Raw genomic sequence first — 14062 nt, forward strand, 5'->3', positions numbered from 1 at the left:
CGGGGGCGGGGCGCGGACACGCCCCCTGGCACCGGAAGAGGAAGGCGGAACGGCCGCGCCGGGGCGCTTCCTGCTGCTGCTGCTGCTGTGAGGAGGGGGCGCCGCCCGCCGCGCCCGGCCCCGCGCCCTCGGGGAGGCCCGGCCGCCGGCGAGGAGCCCGCGCCCTCGGGGAGGCCCGGCCGCCGGCGAGGAGCCCGCGCCCCGGCCCCGCGCCTTCGGGGAGGCCCGGCGCCGCCGAGCAGCGGAGGGGACCCAGCCCCTGGCAGCCCCGGCCCGAGGGGCGGCGGCCGGTGGCGGGATGGAGCTGGACGGGCTCCTGCTGGACGAGGAGGGCACCTTCTCCCTCAGCGGCTTCCAGGAGTTCACGGTGGGTCCCCGCGGTGCAGGCCCCCTGCCCCGGGAGCGGGCCTTGGGGTGCCCCGGTCCTGCCCTGGCCCCTCGCCAGACCCCCTCGTCCTAGCTGCACCCCCTGCCCCACACATCCGCCCTCTGCTGTGGTCCTGGGGCCTTGCAATTCCCACTACACCCTAGGGTGGCTCAGGGTGCGGAGGGCCCGGCGCCTTTTGGGCCCAGCCCTGTCTGCAGCTGGGCTGTGTGGCTCTTCTGATCCTTCCTGTATCTGCCCACAGTTCCTGCCCAGGCACCAGCAGCTGAGTGAGAGGGTGCGGAAGCGGCTCTATTATGGCTGGGACAAAGACTGCAGCTTGGATAATCTCTCCAGTCCCGTGGCAGGTGGGTGTTGAGTGTCCCCAGATAGGAATGCTGAGTCAAGAGGGTTGGAAATAACCCAGGGGCTGAGACCAGCATGTCACCTGCTTCCTCCCCAGTGCCAAATCCCACCCCTGCCCTGCCCCCTCGGCCCTCTCCACTCTGTGCAGAATAGTGGGCAGGGTGCCAGAGCCTCGTGGCTCCTGCCCTCTCTTTTATTGCTCTGCCTGGCCTATCATGCATTCTTGGCACCTTGCTGATGTGCAAAGCCCTTTGGGTTGCTTACAGATCCCTTGGCATGAAGGCTGTGTCCCTGTCCCTGATGGGAGCTGTCTTGGGCAACTTCTTGTGCTCTGCAAGATACTGGGGAATTTATTAAACTTCTAGTTATAAGCACCAAAGGCATAAGAAGTGTCCAGCATGTGTTTGTCTGGATCACGCCCATTTTTTCCTGTTAATCCAGCGGCACTTGGGGGAGTAGAAGGGCTCTGCAGTGTCAAGGTTCTGGAGATGGCACAGGTGATAACAGTGAAACTGAGAGTGAGCAGTAATTTGCTAAAGGACCTTCACACCAGGTCCCACTAGTGTTTCCACTGGCTGCATGCTTGCACAGTTTGCAGAGGGCATTGAGTGGGTAGGGAAGCGTGTTGGTGTTCAAGAGCCCTGTGATAAGTTTGGGGAAATGGTCTGAAATTGCCAAGAGGCTGAATTTGAAGTACCTCACTGAGGAGGGAGGCACAGGGCATGTGGGGACAGCGAAGGGACAAACAGGGTAGCCAGCTGCCTGGATGCTGCTGGAGATCCCAAGTGCTGAAGGAGATGATGCAAAAGAGGGAGGTGACTCCTCTTCAGGGCTGACTTCACACTCGGATGCAAGATGTGAGTATTCCACAAGACGCTGCCGACGCTGAAGGCTCAAAGGGCACATTCGTGGGAGATGACTCTGTTGAGGGCTATTAAATATAAAGACTGCCTCTGATCAGGAAGTGCCTCAGCTCCAGTCACTGGGGGTGGGGGAGAGGTGCATTGAATATCGCTGCAAGCTTCTCTGTTCTTGCAGTTTTCCTTTGCCATCTGCTATCAGCCACTGTTAGAGAAGGGACATGGGGCTATGGGATCTGTTTCAGTAGAGCTGTTCTGCTGCTACGTGGTGAGTTCATGGCACTGCTCTTTAAACAAGTCAGACAGTTATGAGGAGAGTCTGGAGGAGCATGACAAGAGCTAGAAAAGATTGTGAAGGATCTTGGACCCTGGAGGGCAGTGGGAGAGAGGTCGGGGGGGGGAAAAAAAAAAGGGGGGGGGTTGTTCAGTCTTGAAAGGAAAAATTGTAATTTTTGCAGGTTGTGGCTGCAAGATGGGGCCAGTGATCAGCTGCTCTCCCTGTCCTTTATGGCAAGGCATGTTGTCATAGGTTGGATTTGTGAGCTGAAAGATAGGTTTGATGCCAGGACAAACCTCCCAGCTGAGAAAGGTGGCAAAGCCTGTCTGGGAGAGGTGTGATTCCTTGCATGGGAGAGTTACAGCAGCAGTCTGGGCTGCCAGCTCCTGAGAGGGGAGGAATGGAGCAGGTCTTGCGGGAACTTGGATTCTTTCTGTCCCTCGGGGCTGTGGTGCTGGTGTGGTAGCAGGGAAAGACAAGCGTGTCCTGTTCGGTGCAAGGGTGGCTGAGCATGGTGGGAAGGTGCAGCGGGGTGCAGCACCAGTGCAAGGGGAGCTACTGACAGGGGTGGCTGGAGCTAAATCTACTTGGCTGTTGCACCCAGCAATGGTGTGGCCGGGGTGACGTAGGAAGACCTCTTCTAGCCATGTGTTTCTGAGTACGGTGATTGCTGGTGGGAATTATTTGTGTGCATGAGTGCGTATGGGACTGCAGCCTTTCTGTTAGGTGCTGGAGAGATGTGGGAAGGAGAAATGGAGAGACTGTGTACTGGTGCTTCCCAGGAGCTGGAAGCGTGAGGCTGCTGGAATGAGCTCTGTTCTCAATTCTATAAACTAAGGACTCAACAGCAAAATGGAGTTTGAATTGCCTGTCAAAACCATTTCTTGCCAAGCACCAGACTGGAGTGCTGTTTGGGATAATGCCAGCTGGTCCTATCACATTGAGAAGTGAGATGCGATCTGCTGAAGCCATCTGCCAGTATCCGTCAGTCTCTGGCTTTTTCAGTGCTTGGATGCTGAGGCGTGTCTCAAAAGTGCAGCAAGCAGATCGAGGTGTGGAGCTGCAGCAAGGACAGGCTGTGTGTGGAGTCACTCCCCAGCAAATGTGGTGGGCAGATGTGCGAGAGCGTGTTAGCAGTGCTCCTGCTACACACGTGCCCCCATGGGGGACCTCATGGGTGAGCCCTGCCAGCAGAGCCTGCCATGCCATGCTCAGCTTGCAGTGGGGACACTGTCTGTCCTGGCTGCGTGACTGGGACTGGCAGCAAGCTCCTTTCAGGAGCCTGTTTGCTGTTGCAGGCTTCCGTCATAATTAATTGGTATCTATACAGCTACACAGAAAAGGAGAGATCTTCAGTCACCGAAGCCAGTTGTCCTGGCTGGAGTGAGCTCTGACATAGCCAAGGCTCGGCAAACAAAGACAAGCAGGTGCACAGTTACAGCATATTGCTGCTTCCATGTCCTGTTAGTCCCTTTGGATTCCTGCTTGAGTAAATACATTGCCCTTCATCTTGGGGGCACTGGAGCTGTGGTAGGGAGGGAAGCTAGGCCAGCATTGACCAGCCCTGGAGGATGATGATGGCTGGAGGGAGCAAGGGACTGAAAAGACCTGGTGTTGATTACGTCCTGGAAAGTCTCATAAAGCACAACCAGGAAGGGCAGTCTGAGGCCCTGCAGGGTGAGGGGAGGGTGTCAGCCTCTCTGTGCAGCTGAATGTGGGTAACTCCCTCTGACGCTGACATGCTAATCTGGATCTGGCACTGCTGCTGTATTTTGGACATTTGCATCCCTGCCTGCTTTTGGCCTGGCTCTTCTTGGCCTATTTGTTTGTTCCTGCCTCATGCCAGACTTCTGATAAGGCCTATCTTACCTTTGTAGTTTAAATGATCCCTGAGGAGCTGTCAGAGTAAAAGCCAAAACTCCATGGGCTTGTGGGGAAAAGGGGAAGGACGGGGTCTGCACATGGGGATGGACTGTGCCATATGGGACTAACCCCTTTTGCTGCTCTTCTATCCTAGATATTGCTGTGGAGTTGCTCCAGAAAGTGGCTCCCAGCCCCATCCGCAGGCTCCAGAAGAAATACGTGTCTCACGTTTCTCGGTAAGAAGCAAAATCTGCTCCCTCATGCCCAGTGTCAGAGCTGGCCACCTCTGGTCTTGCCTCTGACTCAGTTCTGACCCCCAAGCTAATATTGGCTTTGTGCTTAGGCCTAATTAGTGTCAGAGAGGAGCTGGGGGCTGGTGGCAAGGCTGTGGGTGCAGTGTCTTCCTGACACAGCCAGGTCCACTTCAGCTTGGTCCTGCTCCCTTCTCTGGGATGTAGGGATGCTCTTGTTGTGGGGAGTCTGTACGGGCTTGGATCTGCAGCCATGCAGTCTGGTCTGAATACTGGGTATGCTCTGAGCAGCTGAGCCCTCACAGTGTGCCTGGCTGCAGGCAGGCCTGCTCGGTTGAGAACTGGCTGTGCCCAGAGAGAGGAGCAGTGTGCTCTCTATCCTCTGCCCTTTCTCTTGCTGCAGCTCCTCAGGGCAGCTGACGCTAGCGAAGCTGGGACATGTCCTGTCCATGTATGCATAGCTGTCTGCTGTACCTCCCCACTACCTACGTGGGGAGGGAGCAGCCAGGTTGTACTGTGGTGCCTGGGCCCTTTGTAGCACACAACCTTTGGGTTGGCTCTTGCCTTGTCATCACAGGGAAGCCTGCATCTCGCCCTGCTCCATGATGCTGGCACTGGTTTATATTGAGAGACTCCGGCATCGAAACCCTGAATACCTTCAGCAGATTTCGTCTTCAGACCTCTTCCTGATCTCCATGGTGAGCAGGGTGGACTGGGAGGCCCCTGGGTGGGAGGGAGGCCTGGAGGAACATGGTGGGGACTGAAATCCTGTCCTTTGTGCTGCTTCTAGATGGTTGCCAGTAAGTACCTGTATGATGAGGGTGAGGAGGAGGAGGTCTTCAACGACGAGTGGGGAGCAGCAGGGAAGGTAGATGTCCAGACAATGAACACGCTGGAGATGAACTTCCTGAGTGCCATTGTAAGTGGGACTGCTGCTGTGTCTGCTTAGCTTCATAGAGAGGAAAAGGAGGGGTTTAAGGGGAGCCTGGGTTTCTCTTTTCCCCTGTACTCCCGTGAAGGGATGGAGAAAGATGCGCCCAGCTGTTTCTCATCCTTGAGGGTTCTGGGCAGCCTGGCCCAGCCACATGTCACGGCTGATGTGTCACTGTTGTCCCTGCAGGACTGGAGTCTCTACACAGACCCCCGGGAGCTGTTTGAAGTGCTGAGCTGGCTGGAAGGACGGTAGGTGTTTGAGGGTCCTGTTTGTCAATCCTGGAGCCCCAGATGAATGGTGTTATCCCTGCTCAGAGCCAGCCTTGCTGCAGAGAAGCAAGAGCTGAGGCTACCTGTGAGCCTTTGCTGGGATCTGCAGCCCCCTTCCGCAGCCACGGCACCTTAGGCAGGCTCTTGCTCTGAGCATGCCAGGGCCTGCCTGGACTGCAGCTCCTGGGGCAGGGGAAGGTCTGTGCCGCATCCACCGTGCCCCCTTCCTTGCAGTGTGGCGGAGAAGCAGGGCACATGGCGTGGCTGGTTCACCTACACGGATCTGTGTGTCCTCCTGGAGCAGTCCATGTGGCAGCAAGCGCTGGGCCAGTTCTACCAGCAGGTGGTGAAGGTAAAGGCTGGGGGCAGCTCCTTACAAGAGCACAGGGAAGCATCCCAGATGTGAGCAGGCCATGGATTTGGGGGTAGGACCCTCTCTTCCGTGGGAAACCTCCTGTTTATTTGCTGTTGAAAAGTGAAGCCATCAGAAGCCAGAAAGATGCTGATTTGACTGTGCAGCTGTGCTGCCCCAGGCACTGCAGCCTGGTACTGGATCAGTCTGTGCCAAACCACAGCCCCATGTGCAACTGTGCAGGGGCATGCAGGAGGCCCTCTGGAGGGAGCTGGGTGCTGGCTGGCACCTGTTAGGTTTAGCTGGGGCATCTTGGTTAGTGGTATTTAGCTCCTGCTTTGGACGGGCTGTGTGCCACCTGCCATTTGCAGCACGGCTGCCTGCTCCCTGGCCTCCTGCCCTAGTGCTGACAGTGCTGTTGGTCGTCACAGCTGATGTGCAGCCATGCTGAGCTGAGCAGAGCTGGGTTGCGGCAGGCCCCAGGGGACTGCTGGCGCGTCTGGGCTAACTGTCTGCATCTCTGCAGCTGGCCTGCCTCCTGGGTGTGGTGTACCTGACCGGCTTTGCGGCTGTCTTCGCCTCCATCACTGTGGTGCACCGGGCCGTGTGTGCGAGGAACCTCAGCCCTGCAGCCCCCCAGCCTGCGCTCTTGCCTGCGGAGGGCAGCTGCCAGCTGGATGCCCCGCTGCCCCTGGCCCCTGGTCAGACGCAGCCCGAGCTGCCTGCTCTCTCCCCGGTCAGCAGTGCCCGGTGCACAGGGAAGAACGAGACAGCTGATGAGCAGCATCGTGGGGGCGTCACAGCAACTGCGCTCTACCTGTGGGGCAGTGTGATGACGGCTCTGTCCTATGCTGAGGTGCCTGGTCCTGCCCCATGCAGGAGTGCCCCACAAGGTCTCCTCCGGAGAGTGCCCATCGCATGTGAGAGAACCAACCGTACAGTTCCTGCTGCGACCCTTAGCCAGCCTGGCCCCTTTGGACTTGCAGTGCTCCCAGCTCCTCCGGTGCTCCACTGCCATGCCTGCTCTGCCGGCGTGGGCCCAACTTGGGATGCAGTCTCCAGCCGCAAGGACTGGCCGGACCCCCTGGGGCTGAGGCAGTGCTCCCTGCACATGGCCCTGGATCTCAGCAGAATCAAGAGCTTCATTTTTCCCAGCTAGGAACATGAGGCAGCCCCTTCCCCCTCCCCTTCCAGTGTGGCACAACTCACTTCCTTGCACTTCTGGGACCCTTGATCCCTGGGGCTGCACAGGGTTGGGGGCCCCTGTGTTACTTCCAAACCAGCGTTTGTGTGTTGTCGTTGTCCCCACCCCCACTCCAGGGCAGAGGTTTCCTTCACTTTGGGTGCTGCAGAGCATTGGGGCTGCTGGGACAGGATGTCAGAGTGCTGAGACAAGGGCCTATTAGCTGGAGAGTAGGAATAGGATGCCCTTGGCCTGGGATGCTAGGGTAAGGGGGAGCCCTGCTTCACACCGAGGGTGCGTGGCCCTCGGTGGAGCTGGGCAGAGGTGGTGTGTGGGATGTAGGATGCTGGGCTGTGTGTGCAGAGTGGAGGCTGGGCTAGTGACCCCAGCCAGGGGGAGGCAGCGTGGTCTGGGGACAGGATGCCTAGGTGAGGGGAGAGGAGGAAGGAGGTGGGGGCTGCCAGGCCACTTCTCAGGAGATGCAGGAATCGCACTAAGAGGGGACCCCGATGTGGCTGTGCCCCAAGGAAAGGAGGTGTCCTGTGTGGCTTGGGAGCGGTGTGGTGTGGCTGGGGCTGTGTTTCCTTGTACTGCCTCTGTTGGGCTCTTTGAAGGTGGGGTACTCTGTGACCCCATCCCAAATCCCAGCTGCCTGGGGCTATGGGCAATGGTGCCTGACTGCTCCTTGGGGCAGGGAGAAGGCAGCTTGTCCTGCTGACCAGCCCAGCTCATTGCACCCCTTCTTTTTACTCTGGATTTTACACCTGTTTTTCACTCTTTTGTAGATGCAAATCTCTTCCAATAAAAGTAGTTCTTGCTGTGCACCTGCCTTGTCCTTCCTCCTGAGCCTCTCTCTGTGGGCAGCACCTGCATCCCTGGCACGGAGCCCCAGTGGGATGGGGGCTCAGGCACCCCAGCAGCACCCTGTGACTGTCCTGGGCCCCAAGTCCTGGGCATGCTGTCCTGCAAAGCTCGAGAGGGACTGGACTCCAGTGGCAGGTGACAAGAGGGACCTTGGGGCTGAGCCTGGGGAAGGCAGAGGCAGTGGGACAGGGGAGGGCTTCCCATCTTTGGGAATGTGGGGAATGCATGGACTCTACCGCTCTTTGCTCTCTGCTGGCTGTCCAGTTAATGAGCAGCGAGGGCTTTGCAAGGTCACCGTTGCGGTCCCCAGCACTGCCAGCGCTGCCCTGTGACAAAACATGGTCATCCCCTACCTGTGCTCCCATGGGAGCCTTCCCACCCAAGTGGGCAGCTCTTGTCCCTTGGCATCCCCTGCCCACATGTTGTCTGTGGGCAGGACTTGGTGCCCTGCTCCTAGGAGGAGGCCAGGCTCCCAAGAGCCTGGTGCAGTGGAGGGGGGACTTGGTGTGCTCAGAGTGGTGACCAGCCCAGAGTGGGAACTGTGTCTGCAGAGGGGGGTGGCAGCAGCTGTGGGGGGCAACATGGCTTTTAATGGGATCCTCAGGGACTGGTTACAAGGAATGGCTGGAGCCAGGGGAGCAGAGGAGATGCTGTGCCTGGGAGGACTGTATGTGAGCAGGGGATGCTGTTGATGAGGATGCTCCAAGAGTGTGAAAGAAGAGGTGTCTGTGCTGTGGTCCAGTCCCTGGCCCCATATACCATAAGAGGCAGGAAGGGATGCAGGGGCCTGAGTATGGTCTGGGCTTCAGGCTGTTAGCACTGCAATGGTGTCTGGGGTCCTGGCTGTGGCTGGCTGTCACCCTGGCCCAGGCAGGTCCAGGGTGGCACTTACATTCCCAGCTGCAAGGGCAGGTTACTCACCAACTCAGGTTAATGGCTAACCCTGGGGCAGCTCCTGCAGAAGGTGGAAGTTCAGCCACGTGCAGGCTGTGTTAGGCCCTTGTGGGGGGTGGGAGCCTGCCTGCTCTGCACCGCAAACCAGGAGGGAGCGGGGGGAGGCAGCAGCATGAATGGGGGCTGCCACAGAGTACCTGCTGCTGGGAACCCTTTGCTCACATCCTGCTCCTTGCAGAAAATGTGCTCCTGTGTGCTGAGCTGCTGCTTGGCCCTTCAGGTAAGGGTGGATCATGGTGAGCAGATGGGGAGAGGGCTGGGATCCTCGCAGGTGGCAGGACAAGGGCTGCATCCTGCCATGCAAAGGGCACTTGGGGCTCTGGCCAGGGAGGGTTAAGAGGGGAGAGGGTGGCACGGCTGGGCAGTGACAGACTCTGCCAGGGAGGCGTCTGTGAGCGTGCATCCTCCCAGGGGTGCCAGGTGCTGGGGGCTACAGCTCTGGGTCCTGCAGTGCATCACTGCCACCCCTTCTCCTCCCCGCGCAGCACCTCGCCGTACAGGCCTCCCTGCTCTGCATCTTCCACCTGCTCCTGCTCCCGACCCTGCCCAAGGAGCAGCCCCAGGCTGCGAGCGAGCTGCTGGCACGCAGCCTCTTTGCCTGTGGCATTTCCACCATCCTACAGACCTGTTTGGGGAGCCGGTGAGCAAGGGAGACAAAGGGGACACAGCCATCACCAGCTGGGCCAGTGGGTCTCTGCCCCTCTCTTAGGATGGGAGAGGATAGGCTTTGTGGGAGCTGGGAAGGGGCATAAGGATTGGGAGCAAGGAAATTGCTGTTGGGCCGTGAGGTCCCCCTGGAGATGCTGGTTCCCTATGACAATCCCCTGCCCAGCACCTCTGCATGGGCTGTCCCCTCCATGCCATCACTCCATCCTCCTCTCACATCTCCCTCCAGCAAAACTGCTGCATTCTCCCCTTAACCCCTCACCCCCTTGCTCCAGCATCACACACGCCTTCTCCAGTTCATCCAGTGCCTTGGTGCTGCGTATGGGTAGCATCCAGCAGGTACAAGCTAGGCATGTGCCTGACAAAGCCCCTGGCCTCTGGGCACATCCCCTGTGCTGCTGCTTGGGATGTACTAGGACATATTTGGGATATTGAATGCTTCTACTGCCACTTTGAGGTTCCTGCCTCCTCCACCACTGCCCCTTCCCATCCTGACTCCTCCAGCAGCTGGGGCTCTGGGGGACCCAGAGCAGCCCCATCTCCTTTCCTCCCTAATGTGCACTTGCCGTCCCCCTGTCCCCAGGCTGCCACTGGTTCAAATCCCATCGTTCGAATACCTGGTCCCTGCCGTGGTGCTGAGCTCCCACCTGTCCCTCAGTGCCAGCACAGACAGGAATGGTGAGCACAGCCCTGGAGCCTTCCCCAGCGCCCCGCAGGGCCCCGAGCCATGCCGGTGCCAGGGCATCAGCAGTGACAAGGTGCTGTGAGCCTGGAGCATCCAGGATGGGGGGGGAGCAATGGGTCCTGCCTCCTGGCCCCTCTGGTGATGGGGTACACAGCACCCTGGGCACCCTGCCAACCCCTGAGCACACTCACAATGCACCCAGGGTTATGACTGCAGGACTGGAGGCCTGTGTCACCACAGCAGCCACCTCTTGGGGTTAGGACTTGGGGACTGGAGCAGGCCCTTCCCAGCACCCCGAGTTCTGTACCTGGCTTTGTACCACCCACCAATGGCCCTGCCAGAGACCCTGCTATGTGAAGGATGCGGGTGCTGTGGCCCCAGGAGGATGCCCAAGCACTCATGACCCTGAGGATAAAAACTTCCTGAAGCAGCTTGTTATCTGCCCCAGTTCAGGTTTGGCACTGCCTCCCTGAGCCTCTTGTCCATGGCTGCTGCTCCCAGGGACAGTCCTGGAGCAGACACAGCTCCCCTGTGTGATGCTGGGTTGCTCTCCCTGGCATGCTGGCCCTTCTCCAGCCTGGGTCCCCCACTCTGCGTGGTCCTGAACCCAGTGCTCTGCTGGCATCACGCCAGGTGGGCTCTGGGAGCCCCGCGTCTGCCTGTCTCGCCCCCCTCTGAACTTCCCTTGCAGGTACGGCGGTGGCCAGCGTGTGCCCTGCACCACACTGCAATGTTGCGGGGAGCCGGACTGCGTCGCTGCGAGAGGTTGGTGCTCCTGCGCTCCGATCCGGGGGTGTGCAGGAGGGCAGTCAAGGGAGGCGTTGGGCTGCTCTCACTGTGTCCTGCCTCCCGTGTCCCGTCCTTTCCTCCCACAGGTCTCGGGAGCCATCGTGGTCTCTGGGCTGGTTCAGCTGGTGCTGGGAGTGTCCGGCGCGTGCGGGTGGACAGCCCGCCGCTGCGGGCCCATGGTCCTGGCCCCCAGCCTCTCCATCGTGGGGCTGTCCGCGTACAAGGAGGTGGCTTTCTTCTGCTCCGCTAACTGGGGCGTAGCGCTGCTGTATGTGAGCCCAGGGGACCACGCCAGTGGGCAGCCCCAGGCACTTCCCTTCGTCATGGGGGCCCTGTTGCCACGCGGTGACCTGTGCTTCCTGTCTCCCAGGCTGGTGCTCCTCACCATCACCTTCTCCCAGCACCTGGGGTCCTGCCGCCTGCCCTGCTGTGCCTGGCTCTGTGCCCGGGGGGGCTACGTGGAGCCGTCTGTCCCCACCCTGCGCACGTTCTCGGTACCACAGCTTGCCTGTCCCTGCTCCCTCTGGCTGCACCCAGGCCCCTCACAGAGCCTGGCTCTTTGGTGGTGGGTTAGGTGGGACCTGGTGGCCCGGAGTGGAGCTGGGTGCTGGGAGCAGAGAAAGTGGGTGAGGAAGGGCCTGGTGTGAACTGGGAGAGGCTGCAGGTGCTGTTGGGGGAGCACAGGGGTGTCTGTGAGCAGCAGAGCCTGGGATGCTCCCTGCAGGGCGGTGGGGACATGTGGAGGGTATTCCCTGGAGAAGGGAGGGGACAAGGGCCAGCTGGTGGGGGTGCAGCAAGCAGGGTGCTCACTGGGGAAGCGGGGAAGGAGGGGGCCCTGCTCAGGATCTCCACGCTGCCTTGCAGGTGCTGCTCCCGTTCACCAGCATCTGCATCATGTGCGCCATCCTCAGCCACCTCCACATCCCCTGGGACTCACTGGAGCTGATCACGGAGCGGCTGCCCTGGGCCAACAGCACCGTCCACTCCCCGTGGCTCCGCATCCCCTACCCAGGTGGGGACGGGCAGGGCTGGCACCGCCATCACCCTCTGCCCAGGCCCCCGTCACCCACTGCTTCTCTCTCCGCTGCAGGCGAGGAGGGGTGGCCGCTGCTCACCCCCCGGGCGCTGGCGGTGGGCATCGCCATGGCCATCGGCAGCAGCATCAACTCAGTGGGCTGCTACGTGCTGTGCGGGAGGCTGCTGCGAGCCCCCCGCCTGCCCCCGCACGCCTGCAACCGGGGGCTCTGCACCGAGGCGCTGGGCAGCCTCCTGGCAGGGCTGCTGGGCGCCGCGGGCGGCACGGCCTCCAGCATCGCCAACGCCTGCGCCAGCAGCCTCACGCAGGTACGGCCACCGGCGCCTGCGGGTGCCCGTCCCGAGGGCGCGGAGCGAAGCAGCGGGGAGGAAGGAGCGGGGGGGGATGAAGCAGGAGGCGTGGGGGACCCCTCTGCCCTGGCACCCAGCGTGACGTCCTGGCCGAGCCAGCGACAGGGGTGAAAGGCAGGTGTGTGCGGCAGGATGGGGGGGCAGAGCGGGGCCGTGGCGTCGCCGCTACTCACCTGCGCTTTTCCCGCTGTGGCAGGCTGGCTCTCGCCTCTCGGTGCAAGTCAGCGCGCTGGTGTGCGTGGCGCTGGGCATGTCCCCCAGGCTGGCAGGGCTCCTCACCCGCATCCCGCTGGTGGTTCATGGTAGGGATCACGTCCCCTTTCCCCCTCCGCTGCCGAGGGTTCCCGTGGGCACGGGAAGAGGCTGGCGCGTGCCTGCGTCCTGCCTCACGCCTGGTGCTGCCTGACTCCCGCCCCTCGCAGGAGGGGTGCTCTGTGTGACCTATGCCGTGGCCGTGGGCACGGGCATCTCCTACTTCCAGTATGCGGACATTGACTCGGGGAGGAACATCTTCATCGTCGGCTTCACCATGTTCATGGCCCTGCTGGTGCCACGGTGGCTCAGCACCGCTCCGGTTCACCTAGCCACAGGTAGTGGGGATGTTCCCCAGGGAAGGGAAAGCCTTGGGCCCTGTGCCACCATGGCCACATGTCTCCTGAGGTCCTGGGAGGCTGGAGCGACACATCGCTCACGGCAGCATCCGAAGCCCTCTCCACCGGCTCCAGCCCCTGGGTCTGCCAAGACACGCTCCTGCCCCTTCCCAGCTCCTGGGCTGGGACGTCCCAAGTAACTCTGGTGCTGCCCCCAGGCTGGGTGCCTCTGGACCTCCTCCTTCTCTCCCTGCTGATGGTGCCTGTCTTCTTAACCGGCTTCTTGTCCTTCTTCCTGGAGAACACGGTCTCAGGTGAGGGGATGCTTGGGGTGCTGCAGCATGTCTGGGGGCTGACGTGAGCCCTGGCACATGGGGAAGGGGCTCTCATCACCCTGCCCATCACCCTGCTTTCAGGCACCCTGGAGGAGCGAGGGCTGCTTGTCGACCTGGCGGCACGGAGAGGCGATCGCTGCCCCCGGGGAGAGAGGGGCGACACGAGCCACGTGTACCGACTCCCCACCAGGCTGAGGAGGCTGCTGCCTCTCTCCAGGTGCAAAGCCTTCCCCTGCTGCTTCCTCTGCCCGGGCCACGACGAGGAGGAGGAGCAGGGCAGCCGTGCCACCGAGGAGGGGACTGCCGCCACCGGGGAAGGGACGCACCTGCTGCTGAAAGCCAGCACAGTGGAGATGCAGTTGGAGAGGAGGCTGAGCGAGACGGAGACGCTCGTCTGGCACGCTGCGGCCTGACCATGGGCTCTGCTCCTGCAGAGAGGGGACATCTCCCATGGGACCTGTGTCAGTCCTCCAAGGCAGCGACAGGAGGCGGCTGGGACCCCTGCAAGCCTCTTAGCTCCTTGTTTCTGAAGACTGCATGGACTGGAGGGGCCCGTGCGCCCCAGCACGAACCTCATTTCCCCCCATTTGAGAGGGGAGCTATAAAAACCCTCAACCAACTTTGCCCTTGGGGTTTCCTTTCCAGCTGGGATCTGCCTGGGAGACACCAGCTCACCTTCCTGTGGTGCCCTTGGGACTGTGACCGCGGAGGGCACAACAGCCTGGCCAAGGACGTGGGCAACCCTAAGGTCCACTTTCACCCTGCAGACCCAGCTGGAGAAGCTGGGACAGGCTGTGTTTGCACGTTTGCCACGTGCCCTGGCACGGGGGTGCTTCCCACTGTTGCCAGCTGCCTGCAGAGCAGCTCCCAGCACTTCGTCCAGCCCTGCGCCGTCCCTCTGCCGCAGCAAGCTGCGCCCTGGAGCTAGGCAAGACATTTCTGTTCACTCTGTGGCTCTGTGCTGCTTGCGGACACCACTCCGTGTGCCCCGTGCTGCCGACACCAGGATCCCCATGCCCTGCTGTGCCTTTGGGCACTTTTTCTCAGACCCTGTCCCCCTGTTTCCCCAGCCCC

The 14062-nt window shown here is 60.9% G+C and overlaps 2 protein-coding genes across 12 annotated transcripts; both read left to right on the top strand.

Moving 5' to 3' along the window:
- Positions 1-143: 143 nt before the first annotated feature.
- On the top strand, positions 144-7543 carry CNPPD1 (cyclin Pas1/PHO80 domain containing 1). 2 transcript variants are annotated; one of them, XM_067299183.1, is made up of 8 exons: positions 152-367; positions 630-732; positions 3885-3966; positions 4559-4679; positions 4772-4900; positions 5102-5163; positions 5419-5536; positions 6063-7543. In XM_067299183.1, the coding sequence occupies exons 1-8, from the start codon at positions 299-301 to the stop codon at positions 6693-6695; spliced, it is 1317 nt and encodes a 438-aa protein (XP_067155284.1). In that variant the 5' UTR covers positions 152-298; the 3' UTR covers positions 6696-7543. The 2 variants fall into 2 exon arrangements, with proteins under 2 accessions (XP_067155285.1, XP_067155284.1); XM_067299184.1 differs by lacking the exon at positions 4772-4900 and having other exon boundaries at positions 144-367.
- Positions 7505-13608, top strand: SLC23A3 (solute carrier family 23 member 3). Of its 10 annotated transcripts, none has more exons than XM_067299174.1 (12): positions 7505-7718; positions 8716-8757; positions 9023-9177; positions 10580-10653; positions 10764-10904; positions 11048-11171; positions 11542-11689; positions 11768-12021; positions 12260-12365; positions 12486-12653; positions 12872-12967; positions 13070-13608. In XM_067299174.1, the coding sequence occupies exons 1-12, from the start codon at positions 7505-7507 to the stop codon at positions 13399-13401; spliced, it is 1854 nt and encodes a 617-aa protein (XP_067155275.1). In that variant the 3' UTR covers positions 13402-13608. The 10 variants fall into 10 exon arrangements, with proteins under 10 accessions (XP_067155275.1, XP_067155276.1, XP_067155273.1 ...); XM_067299172.1 differs by adding an exon at positions 9787-9881 and having other exon boundaries at positions 7636-7718; positions 10764-11171; XM_067299173.1 differs by lacking the exon at positions 7505-7718 and adding exons at positions 8256-8305; positions 9787-9881 and having other exon boundaries at positions 10764-11171.
- Positions 13609-14062: the final 454 nt, after the last annotated feature.

Source organism: Apteryx mantelli, chromosome 6 (genome assembly GCF_036417845.1).
Source record: "Apteryx mantelli isolate bAptMan1 chromosome 6, bAptMan1.hap1, whole genome shotgun sequence".
Classification (NCBI taxonomy): domain Eukaryota; kingdom Metazoa; phylum Chordata; class Aves; order Apterygiformes; family Apterygidae; genus Apteryx; species Apteryx mantelli.